Source organism: Hyalella azteca, unplaced genomic scaffold (assembly GCF_000764305.2).
Source record: "Hyalella azteca isolate HAZT.00-mixed unplaced genomic scaffold, Hazt_2.0.2 contig5543, whole genome shotgun sequence".
Lineage (NCBI taxonomy): Eukaryota > Metazoa > Arthropoda > Malacostraca > Amphipoda > Hyalellidae > Hyalella > Hyalella azteca.
Genome location: NW_025935729.1, coordinates 76,123 through 95,631, shown reverse-complemented (window position 1 = coordinate 95,631; position 19,509 = coordinate 76,123). Strand labels below are relative to the sequence as shown.

The 19,509-nt window shown below is 36.5% G+C and overlaps 1 protein-coding gene across 1 annotated transcript; it reads right to left on the bottom strand.

Annotated features, from left to right (window-relative positions):
* Nucleotides 1–17,796: 17,796 nt before the first annotated feature.
* Nucleotides 17,797–19,081, bottom strand: LOC108677663 (antifreeze protein Maxi-like). The gene is made up of 3 exons (XM_018165919.1): nt 19,060–19,081; nt 18,425–18,726; nt 17,797–18,183 (listed from the first exon to the last, which is right to left on the bottom strand). The coding sequence occupies exons 1-3, from the start codon at nt 19,079–19,081 to the stop codon at nt 17,797–17,799; spliced, it is 711 nt and encodes a 236-aa protein (XP_018021408.1).
* Between the last annotated feature and the right edge of the window lie 428 nt (nt 19,082–19,509).

The following is a 19,509-nucleotide window of genomic DNA, read 5'->3' as shown; positions in this document are numbered from 1 at the left end:
CATATTGTTTAAAACGCTAATCTCTAACTTTAAAGCATTTGTACTTCTCTAACATAGTGCTAATTGTACAGCAGCTTCTGGTTGAGATCGCACAAGAGCAGACGTGGCCGCTCGCATTTCGATTTTTTGGTGAAAAGGGAACGAGTGGTTAAATAAATTACAGCAATTACCTCCACATCAGATCAAAGTCGTTTCCTTTAGTAATCACCTTGGCGAGTGAACAGAATAAGTAGGCAAAATTTACATAATGATGTCTTTTCAGATATTAATTAATGAAATAACGGTGAAACTCATTTTACTAGAAATTATATTGGAAATTTTCCAGATACACCCAATATTTCCAGAGGTCCTGGAGGTCCTTAGTTTCTCGTACGGTGTCACAAAAAAAATTAATGGGTTATATTGTTAAAATAGTTACACATATTGAGCCCTGTTCACTAGCTCTTTTGTTGGCCCAAACTTGATAAGGATGTGCACTGATATTGGGATAAAGTATCAGGAAATCGCTAAGTGATTTATGTAAGAAGGTTAAAATCTCACTTATCGCATTCTCTTTCATGAAATCCTTCCATCTTATCCTACTCTGCACTCATTAATATGTTAGCGTAGCATAGCTCCTAAATATGCATGTTTTGATGTTATACTCGTACACGAGGTTACCATACCAATTACCAAAAACTGGTGCAGGCTGGAAACGAAAGCCAAAAATTTCAAACTCGTTTTTACGTCATGAAATTTACTGTGCAGTGAATTTCATATTGACTAATCGTGAATCGAGAAAATCTGCATTAGTTCAAGTTGAATGGAACGTTTTTGGAGATGAAGCTAGGTAATGGGTGGGCCTGTTTTAAATTATTAGGATTGATTTTTGCGAACTTGAATTTTCGTTAGATGTCGATTTCAGAGTAATAAGAGATTCCATTGAATAGTCGGAATTTTCCTCATAATCACCAGCAGCCAATATAATTTATTGATGTATATGTTGATGGATCATTTAATATTTGAATGTCAAATTTTGTCTTCTCAAGTCAATATTAGCGCTATGTGTCACGAGCGAATAATTTGTTATTTCTGTTATCACTCACGACATCGAAGCATTTACATGGCTTTACGACTGACTTTTGTGTTGGGCGTCCATTGATTTGCTAGTCAGCGCTACATATTAGTGCTTAATATGAGGGTTTTTTAAGCCATGAATGCATTTCCTTGGAGTATTATTACCGTCAACCAATATTATAAGAAATCGTGTAGCTGATTTTACTTATACTCACTTGATTGCGCATTTACATGCGGACATTTTTTGAAGCTTTTAAACGTATTAACTATAAATATAGCAACTGACTTTTTTTGTACGCGAGTATCGAGTACAAAATTTTCCTCGTCGGATATTTTTACAGTTTAAATTTACACGGAACTATGCTCACCATCGTAATTGGAAGAAATAACAAATTTCTACAGTATTACCTGAATTACTCACGAATCACGGTCGGTGAACTAATAAGTTTATAATCATTTTATTTTCTGATCAACTTACACGATCTGAAGCGTGCTAAATTACAAAAAAATTCAGGAAAACTGTAAATGAGCTATTTTAATCTTACAGAAAAGACATAACAAAAAGCAAAATCACACATATTATACAGTGCTGTTCACTAAATTATCAAAAATTACTCGATTTATGGGCAACATTTAATTTACTGTTCCAAATGTCCCTTAGAGGCATTTTGCGACCGCCTTCCAGGCTGGATGTTATTTATTTTAATTTTGAATTCATGTCTGTTATCCTGCAATGAATAAGCAGAAGATGGCATTTTGTCAAGTCTTAAGGCATTTTTTCTACATCTTTTACGTTCCCTAAAAATGACACGAGTTTATTCAACTAATTGATTCCATCAAATAGCACAGTGCAGATCAAGTCCATCAGGGTCTCCGTAGTTATTGCCCATATTAGAAAAGATTAAGTAAGGATTACTGCTTATAGTTTTGTATGTTTTATATGACTCTTTATACGGTTGCTTTAGTCCAGTCTTCGAAACCAGCCTCTTAGTCGTTGCTTTATAGCGGAAAATTTGAGGAGATGGAGCAACGCCTCTAGATTATCATGAATATCATAGTTTTAGATTATTAAATTCATAATTAGGACTAAGTAAACTCTCCAGCCCAGCCATGTGTCTTGAATAAACTAATATTTAAAATTAATTGAATAATTTTCTTACGTGCGATATTAAAATTTGAAAGTCGATCAAATATTTTTTTATGATCGGACGCTAAAGTAGACCTAAATCACTTTAGGAATCACCATTTCCTAAATTCTACAAACGGTGAAAGAGATCTCTCGTATTAATTCAAAGTTTCAACGATGATTAGAAGAAGTATTAAAACTCCAGGTATATTTAGACTTGGATTGGTTGCTCGACCACCTCTATGATTCTCATACTTGAACAAAAGTGTAAAAATTTGGTGTACATGTATTTGCTGTAAATTTTTGATTCACACAGGATTCGGGTGAATTATAGACACGAACGAAATAGATCAAATAAAGGAATCGTGTAGGTGTTAATTTCTGCATGTCTATAACTCACAACATTCTAAAATTACATAAGCTATATTTTACATTTAAATTCATTAACTACTCAAATGCCAAATTCCGTTAACGTTATCCCTGAGATTTTTAAAGTAAGAAGCCAGGAATGCAAGATCCCGCCTGCGTACGAGGGATGCGTAATGCTGAGTATGACCCCAGTGAGATGTTGCATGTGATGTCCCTATTATGTATTCATTTTTGACGGAATGCAAAGTAGTGATGTCTTCATATTTGATTTTTAATGACTTTTGAGATTATTTCCTGCTAGGTAGAACCTACAATAAGTTTTCTATTCACTACCGATTATACAATATGCATTTTTTTATCGTGATTAATCAGCCGCCAATAGAAAAAAATCAATCGTATGGTCGTATTATAATCACTGCACGGTTTTGACAGACTAGTGTTTTTATGAAATTATTAGTTTTGGACATAAAAATGTAAATATTTTCTAAATTTTTAACTTAAACGCTTACTTTTACTTCTCGATCATGATAATACTAATGAGAAATAACATTCCCATGTGTCACCCACCATTATGCTGCATTCGTTGTGTAAACATTTCTGTTTTCACCTGATGAAGTAAAGGGTATCCCGGATACTGTGTATGTTTAAACCTTCGATGTCCGACCAAGAAATTGCGTCAAGTCGAACCAATTGACGCAGTTGTACACAACGTAAATGTGTTTGCAAATGTGCATCACAAACCGCTGGTACGTCACAAATATTTGTGCTGAAGAGAAGAAAAACTTATTTTTCAAGCAAATTAAAAGGTTAGAAAACAGCAGGTAGTGTTCGTAGTTACTTAATTAAGTTTACGAACAGCAGAGAGCAAATGTGCGCTGCTTAACTCAAAATACAATATGTAACTCAAATTACATTATGTATTTTGATACAGTATGATATAAAATACATTATGTATTTTGATACATTATGACACAAAATACATTTTGTATATAGATTTCGATTCTGCGTGAAAACTTCGTGCGCACATTCAACATGCGAAGGGGGTCTTTAGCAAGCTGATTCGCACTTTGCTGTGGTAAATATATTTGTCATGGTTAATTTTTCACTTTGCTCTAGTAATATAGTAGAGTATTCCTGAAAACGGTGTTAGATAATATGTGGAAACTCAATTTTTTCACAAATTCCAGGTGCGTTAAGAATTTATTCAAATTTCAGATAAAGAGCGATAAATAAGTGAAGCAATATAGGTAATTTAAAATAATTTCTTTTTGAACGCGTTAAATTATAATAAATCAATGTTTCTTACTACGCTAATCTACTTTATAGGAAAAAATTGTTAGTCCTGGTAAATAGCAACCTCTGTCGTTTGAATTTTAGGGTAAAAGCTTTGCGTCTTAATTTTAAAATAAATGAATATGGATTATATAACTAATATTTTCGTACATCTTCTGAAAAAATAGTCTGAAAAATCACTCTTCAGAACGATGAAGTTAGCTTAATAAATCATATCACTCCAGAGGCTTGATGTTTCCTAGAATCCAGGTATAAACTCTCTGCAGTATTCTTTTCAAGTGAAAGCTTTCGTGTTATTTATAATTTTTGAATAGATCTCAAAGTGTTCGAAGAGGAGCATGCATTTCTAAAAACTGAGCGAGCAGTGCTTTTAAAATGAATGAACGCAATTCGACAGGTGGATTTTAATTTTGGTGAACAGTGAAATTATTATTTTTTATTATTTATTTATAATAATAATAATAATAATAATAATCACTGAAATACAGCGCAATGTTCACTCGCAGCTTATAACATCAGAAATTTCGTTTCCATCGCCAGAACGTCAAATATGTTAGATTACTGACCCCTCGCGTGTCTCTTCAATTTCTCTCGAACTCTCGAGCAAATTACATCTTTTGCACACATTGAATGAAGATAATAAAATATCTCAATTTTTAAAGTATTTACTAATGTCGTTGCAGGTTGCTTATTTTGGAGTTATCCCTTATGGAATATTTTGCTTATATTTTAACCTTTAGTTTTTCAACTTTATTCGTTTTTCATGTTTTTACTTACAAATAAACACTAACTGGTAGCATTTAATTCACATTCTTCCTGTATTTTTCTTAAATTAGAGCTCCTGGGACATTTTTTGAAACCTCCACAAATGATTGTACAAGATACAGTCAACAAAGAACCATATAACGTTTTCTTTTTGCTGTATTCGGCTCTTTCGGTGAAGAAAACTTTCTAAATTAATTTTACTTTGTAGCTCGGATAAAGCATCTATGTAAAAGTAGCGTCGTTGAATCTAACCAAAAATTTTCATCAACCTTCAAACTGAACATGAATTGGAAGATTTTAAACTGCATAAGTGAAATGAATCCTAACCTGAATGATCATTGCCATCACACTCGCAGGTAAGGAACGGATTAATGATAAAACATGCGCGCTTGAGTCATTATTGATTCAGGTTGGAATATCTAGCAGTTCCGCCCTCGGATCAACAGACTTCCTGCATTTTTCATCCTCGGTAGAGTTCGTCGATTGGCCAAGCTTGAACACTCAATATTCGTTGTGTAATTCATCGCATTTGACGAGAGATTTTTCGCAGAAATGTTGATTAAAAGTATAAAAATATATTAAATAAGAATCTGTTGGCATGTTGATTTCAGCTAATCGGAAATATAAATGGATTACCTGCTGGTTAAATTAAGCTTACGAACTGGGCAGAAACTTTCAGTTCATATTATTTAAATAGTAAACAATGAAAAATTGAACAGAATGCATCTCATAATATTGTGAAATATCCAGATAATTCATTGAATATTTATTTTAATCTTTTAATTTTTATGGTTATACAAGATTCAACGCTTGAATTAAATTCATTATACGTCCATCTTCAGCGTTGTCATGATAATTTTGAATATAAAACCATGAATTTAATCTTATAATATTTGAATGATGTGAAAAATTGATTACGAACTGACGGAGGAAATGATTTCCGGACTTAAAATTTTGGATTTGATTGGCACTTTTGCAAGCGTTTTCTACTCTTCAGTGAAACCAGATGCGCAATTTTTTCATCTCCATGTCATGAGCGATAGAAGGCAAAAATATTTCTTCGATTTATAGGTATTTTGAAAAATAAGTTAGTAACAACAGTCATTAAAATATATTGGATAAATATATAAATAAAATGATCACATATATATAAAGAAATCAGTCCAGTATATTCAGAACAAAGAAACAATCGAAATGATCATAACCTAAACCTTTCCCTAAAAACCCAAATTCTAAATCACCTTGCATCCCCCAAGCGTAATTGGGAAAACACATCACAAAAGCCATTCAGTAGTATGGGTTGAAATGGAGTCACATGCAACTCACGATGCGTTGCAGAAATACATCGCAACATTTTTTCGGTGCATGGATAAAAATTTGATTTATTGTAGGGAAACCTTGCCATTTTATGAATAGGAACAGTGATTACGGATTTTAGTCTAACCGCAATGCTCTCACTTCAGACATTGTTGATCACTCTGTAGCAGAAAGAATACAGTTATTGGAGACTTTGTAAGGAATATAGGCGTAACAATTTGAACCATATGAGTCAACTTTGTCATTCAAGTTCTTTGGTTAGAGAATGATATTTTGTACAGCGAAGCAGTTATAGGAATTCTAAAACCGTGAGTCTTGCGTTTAGCGACAGTCAGTAGATGAGAGGGTTCTTCACTCAGTTCTGAACTCAAAGCTTCACTCAGTTCTGAACTCAGAGCTTCACTCAGTTCTAAACTCAAAGCTTCACTCAGTTCTAAACTCAAAACTTCACTCAGTTCTAAACTCAAAGCTTCACTCAGTTCTGAACTCAACGCTTCACTTAGTTCTTCTACACTCAGTTCTGAACTCAATGCTACACTCAGTTCTAAACTCAAAGCTACACTCAGTTCTGAACTCAGAGCTTCACTCGCTTTTGAACAGGAGGGTGGACTGAGTTGACTACGGCCAAAAAAATGGGTGTGGAAAAGCCAACTCATAAATAATATCCGAAGTGCCTATATGATATCAGCTGATTTTACCAGAAGTATAATATTCCAAATAAAGCAAAATCAAAATTAGAAAATGCGATGCATTTCACCTCTCACAATATAATCACTTTTTTATTCGTGTTTAATTTCGATTTGGTCAAAAAAATATAGACATGATGCTTTTAATTGATTATTCCTTCTCTATATGGAGAAGAAACTCCACCATTTTAGTGTCCCTCAGAACATTCACAACTGCAGGCGAGGTTGTAGTCCATGTAACGGCTGACACTGTACGTCCACACCAGCGTTGTCGGTTGTGTTCAAAGTCCATTAAGAAATAGGACTGTCGTGCTGCAATTTTCTAATGCAACACTTCAGCTGCACTCTCCCACACCTCTTTTAATGCATCACACTTTCTTGTACTTCTTTTAGTTTACATTGAGCGTCGTGCTTCATTTTGCACCTGCTCACGTGCGCAATCGTTGCCCTAAAAATATTTCATGAAACTATAGCGGCAAAATAGCCAACTGTTCAGAACCTTATTAACAAACAAAATGTACGAGTATTTATCTTATTCAGACACAGACTTAAATTTACATTGTTTTGCTTTAAATGAAGAAGCTAAACGGCGGATTTTCCTGAAGTTTTTCTTCGTTTACAGCCTTAGAAAAAATTACTATCGATAATGAAAATCAGTTCCATGATCGAAAAAAACCTATCGAGAGAACATAGATTCTACATATCAGTCAAAATGCAAATATTAACAACCGTTTACCACATTTAATCGTATTTTATTAAAAACTATTACATCAAAATTGATTTATAAGTACAGATATTATTTTTAAATCTGTAGCTATGAGCATGATTGGTCTGCCGGTGCCAGAATCCCGTACAAAGCAATGCTGATCACCGAAGTAAATGGTCAGCCTGTATATAAACGATGCGAGGAAATTGACAGCGCCACTGCCAGGCTCATAATCGTTGTTTTCTCGTCAGGGGAGAAACTAAAGCTACATTGTCCCCAGTGCCCGCACCCCATTTGCTGTATTCATATCACCTGCAAAAGATATTAATTTATGTCGCTATCGACATAATAGCGGTATTGTTTTATATCGTGAGGGGAGAAACTAAAGCTACATTTGTTGCTCAGTGCCAGCGCGCCATTTGCCATGCTCATATCACTTGCAAAAGACATTATTTTATGTCGCTATCGACATAATATCGGTATTGTTTTATATCGTGATGATAGGAACCAAAACTACATTGTTCCTCAGCACCAGCACACCATTTGCTGTGTTCATATCACCTGCAAATGGTATTATTTTATGTCGCTATCGACATTATATCGGTTTTGTTTTATATCGTGAGGATAGGAACCAAAGCTATATTTGGTGCTCAGCGTCCGCACCTCATTTGCTGTGTTCATATCACCTGCAAAAGATATTAATTTATGTCGCTATCGACATAATATCGATATTGTTTTATATCTTGATGATAGGAACCAAAGCCAGATTGGTGCTCAGTGTCCGCACCCATTTGCTGTGTTCATATCAACTGCAAACGGTATTATTTTATGTCGCTATCGACATAATATCGATATTGTTTTATATCGTGATGATAGGAACCAAAACTACATTGTTCCTCAGCGCCAGCGCGCCATTTGCTATGCTCATATCACTTGCAAAAGACATTACTTTATGTCGCTATCGACATAATATCGATATTGTTTTATATCGTGATGATAGGAACCAAAGCCCGATTGGTGCTCAGCACCCGCATGCATTCAAGCCAATTCATGCAAGTCTCTCAATGAGGCTGGACGAGGACGCTCTAGTTGACAGGTTTGCAGTGCTGCAGAGATCTCTAGTATCGTAAGTTTCTAGAGAGAGAAATTTAATTGATGATTGAGTCTCAGCAGTAATAAGATATTCTTGAACTAATCAAGAGAAAATAAATTCATAATTCAAGTAAAATTTACTTTCAAATTTGAATGAAATTTTTTCCAAATAAGTAATGAAATAAATAATAAATTAATTTCAAAACCGGAAATGAAAATATCAGCAGGAGTAGCTAGGCGGAAATCTACGGATGTTGCACCGAACATTTAGATATCTAACTATTTATTTAATTCATTGGTATGTAATGTTAATACGAAGAAACATTCAAGGTCCATGGTATACTTGATAATATTTTTCAGTTAACTATCAAAGATTTTATATTTCAAAGTCGCGATATCAAAGAAAGTTGGGAGAAATATCCCTCTTTAGGGATGACTGCTCAAAATTTTCGATGCTCAGAACATAGTCGGAGAAGTTTCATATCTTGAGAATACAGAGCGAAGAGCGAGAAACCTTTAGATATCAAAATAACGTAGGCTAAGCTTGTAAATACACGTGATTAATATGAAAAATGAATGAAAAGCAATTTTTGATGCTGAGTAAACATCTATGAAGAATCATAGCAAAATAGCTATGCAGGCATGTAGGCTCCTAAAACTCCAAAAAATATAACTCAGTACTCACTGTAGTGAGTGACAGAGAGCGCATTTTCTCGTCGACGAAAACTTGAGGTCACGGACGGACGGACAGACAGACAGACAGACAGACGGACATGGCGAGCACAATAGTGCATTTTTTCCATAAGTGAGAAAATGCGCTAAAAAGAAGCTACTTACTTCTTCTCGAAGTGGAGAAAGATTCCAATATTGAATTATTAATATATTAGTTACAATTGCTGTTTGCATGTCACTACCATCAATAGGATCCTCAACTCACCATCACTAACGGCACCACATCACCACCTCGATCCTTCGAATCCTCTCACTCTCTAGCCAGCAGTCGGAGTGGAAGGTTGTGTGCTCGCGAACATTTAGCTAATTTCTTATCAAATTTGAAATTGTTTACAGTGAAATCTGTCAATGGTGTTTCATTTCAAAATGTTCAATAAAGTAAACTCGAGGGAGCTTCATTTGATGAAATTATAGGGTAAAAACGGCGTTAACCGAGGGATTGACGCAACTTTATTGCTTCATGATCTGACAGTGTGTTGTCGCATAGGTTTTTTTCTCCAGTTCAGGAGTGTTTACCTCAAGATATACTTCACTCGGGGTGTAAGTTAATCCTTTTTCCCTTAAGTGTGATCCCGTCGTAATCCCCCAAGCAGGGAATGGTCGAGTGGAAATTATTCGTGAAGATGGTATTGCCATGAGGGGGATTTGTATCAGTTTCAGCTTTATACTCCAGCAACAGATTGCTTGGTCGTTCTATATTTTGGGAGAATATCTGAGCGGCTGGAGGGAAACTTGCCACCGTGAGTACAAGGGGGAGAGCTCTGCATTAGAAGTGATAGCCTTCAATATCGGTTGATGAATTAACATCAATTTAAAATTTTCTTCATACGTTGTTATAGTACAAAAAACTCGCCAAAGCGCTAGGGAGATAATAAAAGTTCATTAAGTATTTTTATTGTCAATTAACGCTTGGTTATATTAAGGGAAGCAATATTGCAAGAAGATATCAGAGGAAATAAAAAATTGTGGGCAATATTGTATGAGAATTGATTGGCGTTCACGATTTGCAGCGAGCAACATTATTGATGATTTGGTTCACTGACGAGGGAAGAGAATTGTCGATAATGCGACATATACTATTCACGTTCAGATTAAATGCAAGACTCTAAATATCAGGAATTTTTTACTGTGTTAAATTGTAGTATTTTTGTCGCGGTATGTGAATATAGACATTTTAATAATTTATTTAATGGTGAAATAGCTTCAGTGAAATACCGAAGCACCCGGAAGAGTTGTGGAATAACTAAAGCAAAATTCTCTGCATAATAATTTTACTGTTATTATTATTAGGTTATTATTTATTGCATGACCATCAGAACGTGACCGCGGATACAGTAAATAGTTTTATTAATATATTATGTATATATATTTTTCCCACGTGATAAGATCCTAACAATTATGCATGTCTCTCGTTGCATTCACGACATATTCTTCTACTGAATGTTATGGGGATATTATCCATGTTTATTGGGCCTTTACGTTTTAAGCCGGGATAATTAGATCAGCGACCATAATTACTGATGCTTCAAATCGAGCATCGAATGTTACCTTGGTAATTACGAGCTAAATAATTTCATTTCACATGCATTTAACGTTGAATGAATCACATATCCCTGTGTAATTTAAAACCGATATTTGCGAGATTTAGTTTCATCTGGGTGTTCGTTTAATGAAAAAAAAAAAACAGTTGACGACATTATTTAAATATTAAACTGCAATCTTAAGCTATCGATTTTAATGAAGTTCTGCCCACCTTTAGATGCAACTGCAGTCTTGATGAATAAAGCTGTTATGTCCAAATATTTCCGCCCGCCTATGAGTACATTGCCAAGCCATGCCTTCTACAACGATGGTTATGAAATTCTGCGCTCTATAACGTGCGTGAATCTAACCATACTACGTTTACCTGAAAACTTCATCGTCTCATTTGTTTCTCCGGTCGTCCTTGAATCGCACAATTGATGGATCTGTCAGGAGTGAGGAAAGACGATATGCTGCAGTGCGACTTGCGTCTTACATTCACCCAGTGCAACTTTAAAAGAAGATATCTCTGGTGCCGTGCATTCTTAATTTTGACTGCCGCGGCTAAGCATTTTAGAAACTGCGGACTGTACGCTAGGAGATGAGCTTGACGGCAAACTTGAAAAAGACCTCCGGTTTGGCAGCGTGAAGGAAAATTTTTATTAACTTTGGGCGTGACTCTAAGCCGGAAGGAGACGTGAAAGCTTTCAAGCGAAACGTGAGATGACTTGGCAAAGAAGTTAGGAGAAGAGGCAACGTCGTTCATGACGCTGAGCTTGATGAGATCATGCGTGAGTGATCTTAATGATCTTATTGCGAGTTAAGCTTAATGTTAGGGAAACAAAAGTGAATAAATATCAGCCTAAATGACGTTTCTTGTAAAATATAAGTTAACATGAAAACTAATGAGACCATTAGTTTTACCAAATCTTTGAAAAACGTTGGGTGTTCTTAGAGGTACGAATGGAGAGTATGAGTTGGCCCTAAAAGAGTTCGATAAATATTACAAACCAAAAGTCACATAGAAGTGGATCTACAGTCGTACGTTTTTACACTCTCCAGCCTTCCAAAACAAGTTAGAATCCACAGGCTCTATCACCGGCTCGGTTGAAGACTTTAATTACAGGGCTGAAGTGCGTGATGTATTGTTAGCGAGAAGCAAGAAGAAATTACTACGGACTTTAGCTAAGGGGACAAGACAAGGAGACTATTCTAAAACTCCGATGGACCCTGAGCATTTTTAGTGAATCTCAATAATAAGAAAAAAATTAATCTTGGTGATCTGAAAAATTTGACGGATTTTAGGCTTTATTAATGACTAGCAGCTGAAGGATGACAAACTAAGCCAGAATTACAAAATGAAGTTGAACAAATTTTGTGACATATGAAGATGAGAATTGAGTGAACTTTCTCGCTCATGACATGCAAAATAAGTTGATAAGAACTACAGTCAAAATTTACTGTTCTACATGACGGGAATTTTAATACTTAGTGTAAAATTATTACCACACGTTGTTCCATTCTGTTGCTTTGATCCATGACTATAAGACTGGGATGAAAGATCACTGCTTTAAAATGCTTCAAAAACTTATACATCACAGCACAAATATCCAATAATTTCAGTAAAAACTTCGGAATTTTGGGAATGACTTGTGAAGGCAGCAATGCTCGGGGGTATGAAAGCGTGATAAACACGAACACTTCATCTTCGTAGTCCCTGACGAGGCTGCAGGAATAAAGCACAAAAACATCGGCATGGCCGTTCTTCGTGGAGAACAAAGACGGCAGTTAGTGGTAAAAATAGACAATAAATCGTGAGCAGCAAATAAAGAAAAACCGTAATTCGTGAACAACAACAGTCATAATTCGTGAACAGCAGCGAATGTAATCGTAAACGGCAACGAAAGTAATTCGTAAACAGCGGAGAACGTAACTCGTGAACAGCAATGACCGTAATTCGTGACCAGCAATTATCGTAATTCATGAACAGCAAACATTGTAATTCATGAACAGTTATAACCGATATTCGTGAACAGCAACGAACGTAATTCGTGAACATCAAAAACCGTTATTCATGAACAGCAATAACCGATATTCGTGAACAGCAACAATCGTAATTCGTGAACAGCAAACACCGAAATTCATTAAATAGTTTGTAGTTTGAACGAAAAAATCCCAAAGAGTAAAAAATGAAGTAAAATATTCTGTGCGAAGTCTTTAAGTCTATGCTAGTATCTAGGCAGAACAAGGCGTCCATCTTGCTATTTTTATTTCGGCCGAATATACGTGTATTGAAAATCATGGGAATGCTTGATTTTTTCTACGAAATTAGGAGGCCGAAGATTTTCACAATAAATCGGGTGAATGACAATACACTCAATAAATACTTAGATAAATGAACATTTTTAAAACCGCTGCAAAATTATACGCCGCATGGTTTTAAACTGACATTGGAAATATTTATTCTGTCTGGTGAGTGCTTGACGGAAAAAGTCGACGAAATTTTTGCACGATTCAATTTGGGAAATTATCGACAAGCTCGAAGGAATTTCCTTGCTTCCGGTGAGGGTTCTGGTGCCAATTAGTTTAAAATAATTAGTTGCATTTGTCCTGAGGAATAATTTAAATCTAATTGGACCCAAGTATGATAAAAGATAACACATCACAAAACAATCAGGTAGAAATTGTGATGCTTCAAAATGTTCCGCTTATCCTTCCTGCAAATTTATTAGATTAATCACCGTCAAGCCTATTGGTACCTAAAGCCTGGTGCCTAGAGTTCGTCAAGCCTATTCGTACCTAAAGCATGGTGCCTAGAATTCGTCAAGCCTATCAAGCCCCTATGATTCGTTGCATATCTGTTGCAAATAACATGTAAACATGCATTTAACTTTGCTTTGATAAAAACAGAAAGAAATAAGTAATAAAAAAAACTGTCATGAAAGAACATTGAATTATGACTGCCTAAACTTGTGAGACTGAGGTCATAAAATTCTCTTTTATTGAAGGTAATTTGATGGAATCGAAAGAAGTTTGACGTGGTCATTGAATGAACAAATTTCTGCCCGTCTCTTACACGCCTGGCAGAGTGCCAAGACACGCTCTGCCGTCACCGTCTCACTGTATTTTCTTCCTCATACTTATGAATTATTCACTCTATTTTTTTTATCATATATCCATATCATTCAGTGTATTTTCTTCATCATATATCCGTATCATTCAGTGTATTTTCTTCATCATATATCCGTGTGATTCATTGCATTTTCTGCATCACATTTCCGTATTATTCACTGCTTTTTCTTCATCATATATCCGTATTATTCACTCTATTTTCTTCATCATATATCCGTATTATTCACTGTATTTTTTCATCATATATCCATATGATTCACGGCATTTTCTGCATCACATTTCCGTATTATTCACTGCTTTTTCTTCATCATATATCCGTATTATTCACTGCATGTTCTTCATCATATATCGTATTATTTACTGTATTTTCTTCATCACATTTCCGCATTATTCACTGCTTTTTCTTCATCATATATCCGTATTATTTACTGCATATTCGTCATCATATATCCGTATTATTTACTGCATTTTCTTCATCATATATCCGTATTATTCACTGCATTTTCTTCATCATTACGTCCGTATGATACTTTGCATTTTTTGTTTCACATTTTCGCATTATTCACTGCATTTTTTTCATCTCATTTCAGCATTATTCACTGTATTTTCTTCATCACATTTCTGTATTATTCACTGCATTTTCTTCATCATATAGCCGTATAATTCACTGTATTTTCTACAAGATATTCCTTCCATGTGCGTGTCACCATAGAATTGCCTTCGACCTTCACTGTTTCATTAGTGGATTGAGTTGAGTTCATATCGTGCTCGTGGCCTCTCACTGAATTTTTCAGATTTATTTTCCTGCCTTTACTGACATGCCTTTACTGCCGTGCCTTTAATGTCGTGCCTTTACTGCCGTGCCTTTAATGTCGTGCTTTTACTGCCGTGCCTTTACTGTCGTGCCTTTACTGCCGTGCTTTTACTGCCATGCCTTTAATGCCCTGACTTTAGTGCCGTGCCTTTACTGCCGTGCCTTTACTGACATGCCTTTACTGCCATGCCTTTACTGCCGTGCCTTTACTGCCATGCCTTTACTGCCGTGCCTTTAATGCCGTGCCTTTACTGCCGTGCCTTTACTGCCGTGCCTTTACTGCCATGCCTTTACTGTCGTGCCTTTACTACCGTGTCTTCACTGCCGTGCTCGGGTGCCGGGGGAGGGGGCGATGCCATTATCAGAATTATGGCGCACTTGAGTAACGCCGAGGGAATATTCGTCCTAAGATCAGTCGGGAATTTTAAGGGGGCACCTGGATATTTGTTAATAAATCTTTACACATAATATTGAGATCCTTAATATTTTATCTAAGTTTATTTTGAGCAATTATATTCCAAAATATTATTATTGCAATAAAAATTTATTTTCAATTTATTTTACCCAGCCGTCACGTACCCTAATGAAATCTCTTGCTTGATTGAGGCGGAAGTTTAGTTTTGTTACAAAAATTGCGATAGGTTCAGGAGTTAATTGACGCTGAGCTTTCAATTATTCGGTCACATTGAGGATTATATACATAAAATTTAATTTATTTCATTGCCCTCAATAATTATGAAGGAAGGTTTTGAAAGCAGTGAATTGTTATTGGCAGCTTTGAATATTATAATATGGCAGGAAGAAAGTTCCTTTCAACTTCAAGTAAAAAATTTTCTTTTGGTTATTTTAATTTTGGTACACTCCTGTCAATCTCAGAAGGGCTTCGGTTGTGTTGCTGAATCGAAAATCAAAATATATATTGTATATTTTTTGATCTGTATTGTTCAATAACCAACTACATATTGAATATTTTTTGCATTACATTGTTCAATACCCAACGTAGATTTCCTTTTTACGTTTGCGGAGTAGAGTGAGGTTGGAGCTCAGCCTTCCGATTCTCTCATCAATAATTCTCAGGAAAGTTTTGAAAAATTCTACAAGTTTTCTTCAGAGAATTGCTCCAGGGAAAGTTGGATAACATTCCCCTCTATGGGAAACGGGAAAAATCAGCATTTCATGAAGTGGGAATATCGCCGACGTGAGGAATTCAGGAATTCTTTCTGGAATATTGGAGTCGCTGCTCCGGGACTCCAAAGGATATTTGGAGGATATTTGCCCGTCAGGATATTTGCCTTAATTCTGATTTTTTCGGTGATGAAATGGAGAAAGGGGGACAGAGGGGATTTTTTAGGTCAGGAAATGGGAAAAAGGGGGCAGAAAAGGAGGAATTTATTTTCTATGGTTTTACAACATTTTTTTAATATAGAGATCAGGAACTAAATTTCATCAGTCATGGAGAAGATGTATAAAACGATAGGAAGAGAATATTCCGTGTGTTATCGAACAGTTTCGAGAGTTCAAAATAGCGACGCGAAAAATATACTTCTTCTCGGCAGGCTTAAATAATATTTTGAGGAGTAAGCCTTAATTTGGGTTTGCATCAAAACATCAAATTGTCATTAATTTGTACAGGAATGAATTCTTGATCTGAGAAAAATCAAAAGCATTTTCCCCTAAGTGTTTTTCTCATTTTGAAATAAATTGATAAGAACTTGGGCATGCAAATAGAGGGTTTCGTAAACACTGAATTAATGTTATCTGTGGCGAAGTATTTCCTTCTTCACGTGCAGTAGGGTTAGAATTCTGTTTTTGTTGAAGCAGAGCTATTTATTCTGGCCTAGCCAGGCCACTTTCGGAGACTTATCGCAAGAGCGTTAAATTTTTAAATTTTTTCATAAGGTTTGTATCGAGGAGGAAAACATGGCATAAGTGTAACGTAGATTTAGACAAATTCATGTGAGATTCATGTGAAAAGATTTGTGTAAAGGCGGCAAACCACATGATGCGTCTTAATTCAACGCTTTATAACCGTGTGGTTGTATTGTAATGTCGTAAAGAGGTTCCAAACCAAGTGTTACGTTTTCACTCAAACATTCAATAATTGCGTAATTATAACGTAAAGGTGTTAGATTCGCGTAGAAGCTACAAGCTACGCGGTAAATTCTATTTTAATAACGAAAAAGCAGTGTAATTTTGATGTCAGGTTGTTAACTTCAGAAGCTGCTCGGCTACAGTTCACTCATTCCCAACAAAAGTTTTTTTCCGAAACTGCAGGATATGCGGAAAAATTTCATTATTTCTCTGGTTGGCATGCAAAATTGTTTTTAATTCCTAAAATATCTCAGCTGATCGAGTTAGGACGAGTTGCGTCGATGAGCTTCTGTTCATGGGGCCTCGTAAAGTGAACTCTATATATAAACGTTAGTTAATTAACAGTATCAGCTAGAGGGCAGAAATGTGCACTCCTGCTGGCCTTGATTCAATACTGACGTTAAAAAATCATAGTTTCTAATCTGAAGAACTCTAACTTTTTTAGTAAAATAGCAAATTATACTCGCCGATATATTTTCGCGGAAAATATGTGGAGTCAATATAGTTTTTGATTAATTTTTTAGGACGCGCTCAAGATAAATGGTAAAGATTTATTTTTTTCATGAAAGAAACTTAGAATTTAGTAGAATAAGTGCAGTAGTTTTATGCTAGCGTAGCTTTCGATATTACATAAAAAATAAGCTTTACAGGTATGGGTTTGAAGGCAGGATTATGGAATTCGATTATGACTTTGATAAATACTGTACGTATATGATTTATCCTGTCTATTTACAGAAATAAATTGGCTATCGCAGATTTGAGAAGAACAAAGTCGTAGTATTGCCTTTCAATTAAGTCGCGCAACTTGAACTTTGATATAATTATCCGAATTATATAATAGAAATTACACAAGAGTTTTATTTAAAAAAGACCGGGATTTCCTGGATTGTTTGTTATCTGCTCTTGCTACGATGAACATCAGCAACATGACGGCAATAACCAAAAAAAAATAAATAAGAACAAAATGAAGTCAGCCAAAACACAAAACACGCGAAAAATAGAACAAGCTCATTATAAAACAGTGGGAACAAGACAGTTGCAGAAATGAGTTGCAGCAGCAAACAAAAGTTTAGGGGCAGCAACAGCAAGAGATACATTAGCAGCAGCAGCCACAGCAAGAAGATGTGCAGTAGTCACAGCAGCGGCACTCCACAGCAGCAAGAGGTGCATTAGCAGCAGCAGGGACTGCAGCAGCCACAGCAGCAAGAAGTGCATTAGCAGCAGCAGGGACAGCAGCAGCCACAGCAGCAAGAAGATGTGCATTAGCAGCAGCAGCCATAGCAGCAACAAGATGTGCATTAGCAGCAGCAGCCACAGCAGCAGCAGCAGCCATAGCAGCAACAAGAGGTGCATTAGCAGCAGCAGCCACAGCAGCAGCCACATTAGCAGCCACAGCAACAAGAGGTGCAGTAGCCACAGCTACAGCAGCAGCACGGCAGGCGGTGGGCGTGGTCCAGGTGCCAACATTGACTTCCAACCTATACTGGGGGGCGGCGGGATGGGCTTGCCTCAGTTTACCTGCCCTGACTGGGCTTAACTTGGCTTGTTTATGAGGAAATAGCTTACTTGGTTTGAATTAATAGAATTTCCCGTGAGTCTACGATGCTCATTTCGTTGCCAGGGCACTGCCTTGAAGCGTGTAGCGTATGGTAATGAATGCGGGCTGTGGGGCTAACAGAACTTTTTTCCTGGGCATTTGGAATCTATGCTATCTCTGCACACACGGCAGGGGCGTCGCTAGTACAGAGACCCGCTATCTCTGCACACACGGCAGGGGCGTCACTAGTACAGAGGCCCGTTATCTCTGCACACACGGCAGTGTTATCGCTAGTACTGAGGCCCGCTGTCTCTGCACACACGGCAGTGGCGTTGCTAGTACAGAGGCCCGCTATCTCTGCACACACGGCAGTGGTGTCGCTAGTACAGAGGCCCGCTATCTCTGCACATGCAGTAGTGTCGCTAGTACAGAGGCCCGTTATCTCTGCACACACGGCAGTAGTGTCGCTAGTACAGAGGCCCGCTATCTCTGCACACACGGCAGTGGTGTCGCAAATATTGTGCCTTACTGGGAAATTGTGGCTGTTAAAGATAAATTCAGATCGTCCGTTAAAATAAATCAATTGGCAGTAGAGAATTGCGAGGAGTACTTAATAATAATTACGGTTGATAAATGAATACAGGGACAGAGTGACTCGCGGAAACTTCCTGTTTTCTATTTCTCGTCAAACGAGAAGTATAAAATGTTGTAGGAAAAGGGCGGAGAGTATTTCATATGAAAAACAAGGTTACTGTGCGTTGGACAAATGAGCAGCGTGCGTTTGCTGTCGAGGTGTTCTTTTCTAATCGCCGATTTGCAGACTTGTATCCGTCTGAGTCAACATTTCGTACAGAGCCTCATCTTCTTGAGAAGTGACATTCGTTGACCGGGCTTTGACTGGCACCGATTTGGTTCCATGTGATTTTTTATGGGGTTATCTTATATCAATTGTTTACAATGACTGTCCATGGACCCTGCCTCATTTGAAGAACAACATACGCCAAGCCATCGCCAACATACTCGTCAATATGCTTCAGCGAGTTGAACGGAACTTCAATAATCGACTAACAGAATGCATTGACAATGAGGGCCGTCATTTGTTCGATTTCATCTTTAAAAAGTAATTGAAACAAAAATTCAGACAATGTTCTTTCACTAAAAAATTCTATTGTAATGATATCTTTACTAGTTCCTTTTTCATTGAGTTTTCATATCAGGAAGTTTCCGTGAATCGCTTTGTAAAGGAGATTTTTTATTTAAATATAGGAAAAT

Bases quoted from the DNA above. Each gene is read 5' to 3' on its own strand.
- LOC108677663 (XM_018165919.1), bottom strand. From the start codon at position 19,081: ATGTTGACTCAGACGGATACAA. The intron at 18,727-19,059 runs GTCTGCAAATCG...CCGTGTGTGCAG, and splicing joins GTTGACTCAGACGGATACAA to AGATAGCGGGCCTCTGTACT. The intron at 18,184-18,424 runs GTGTGTGCAGAG...GCCGCCCCCCAG, and splicing joins GTACTAGCGACGCCCCTGCC to TATAGGTTGGAAGTCAATGT.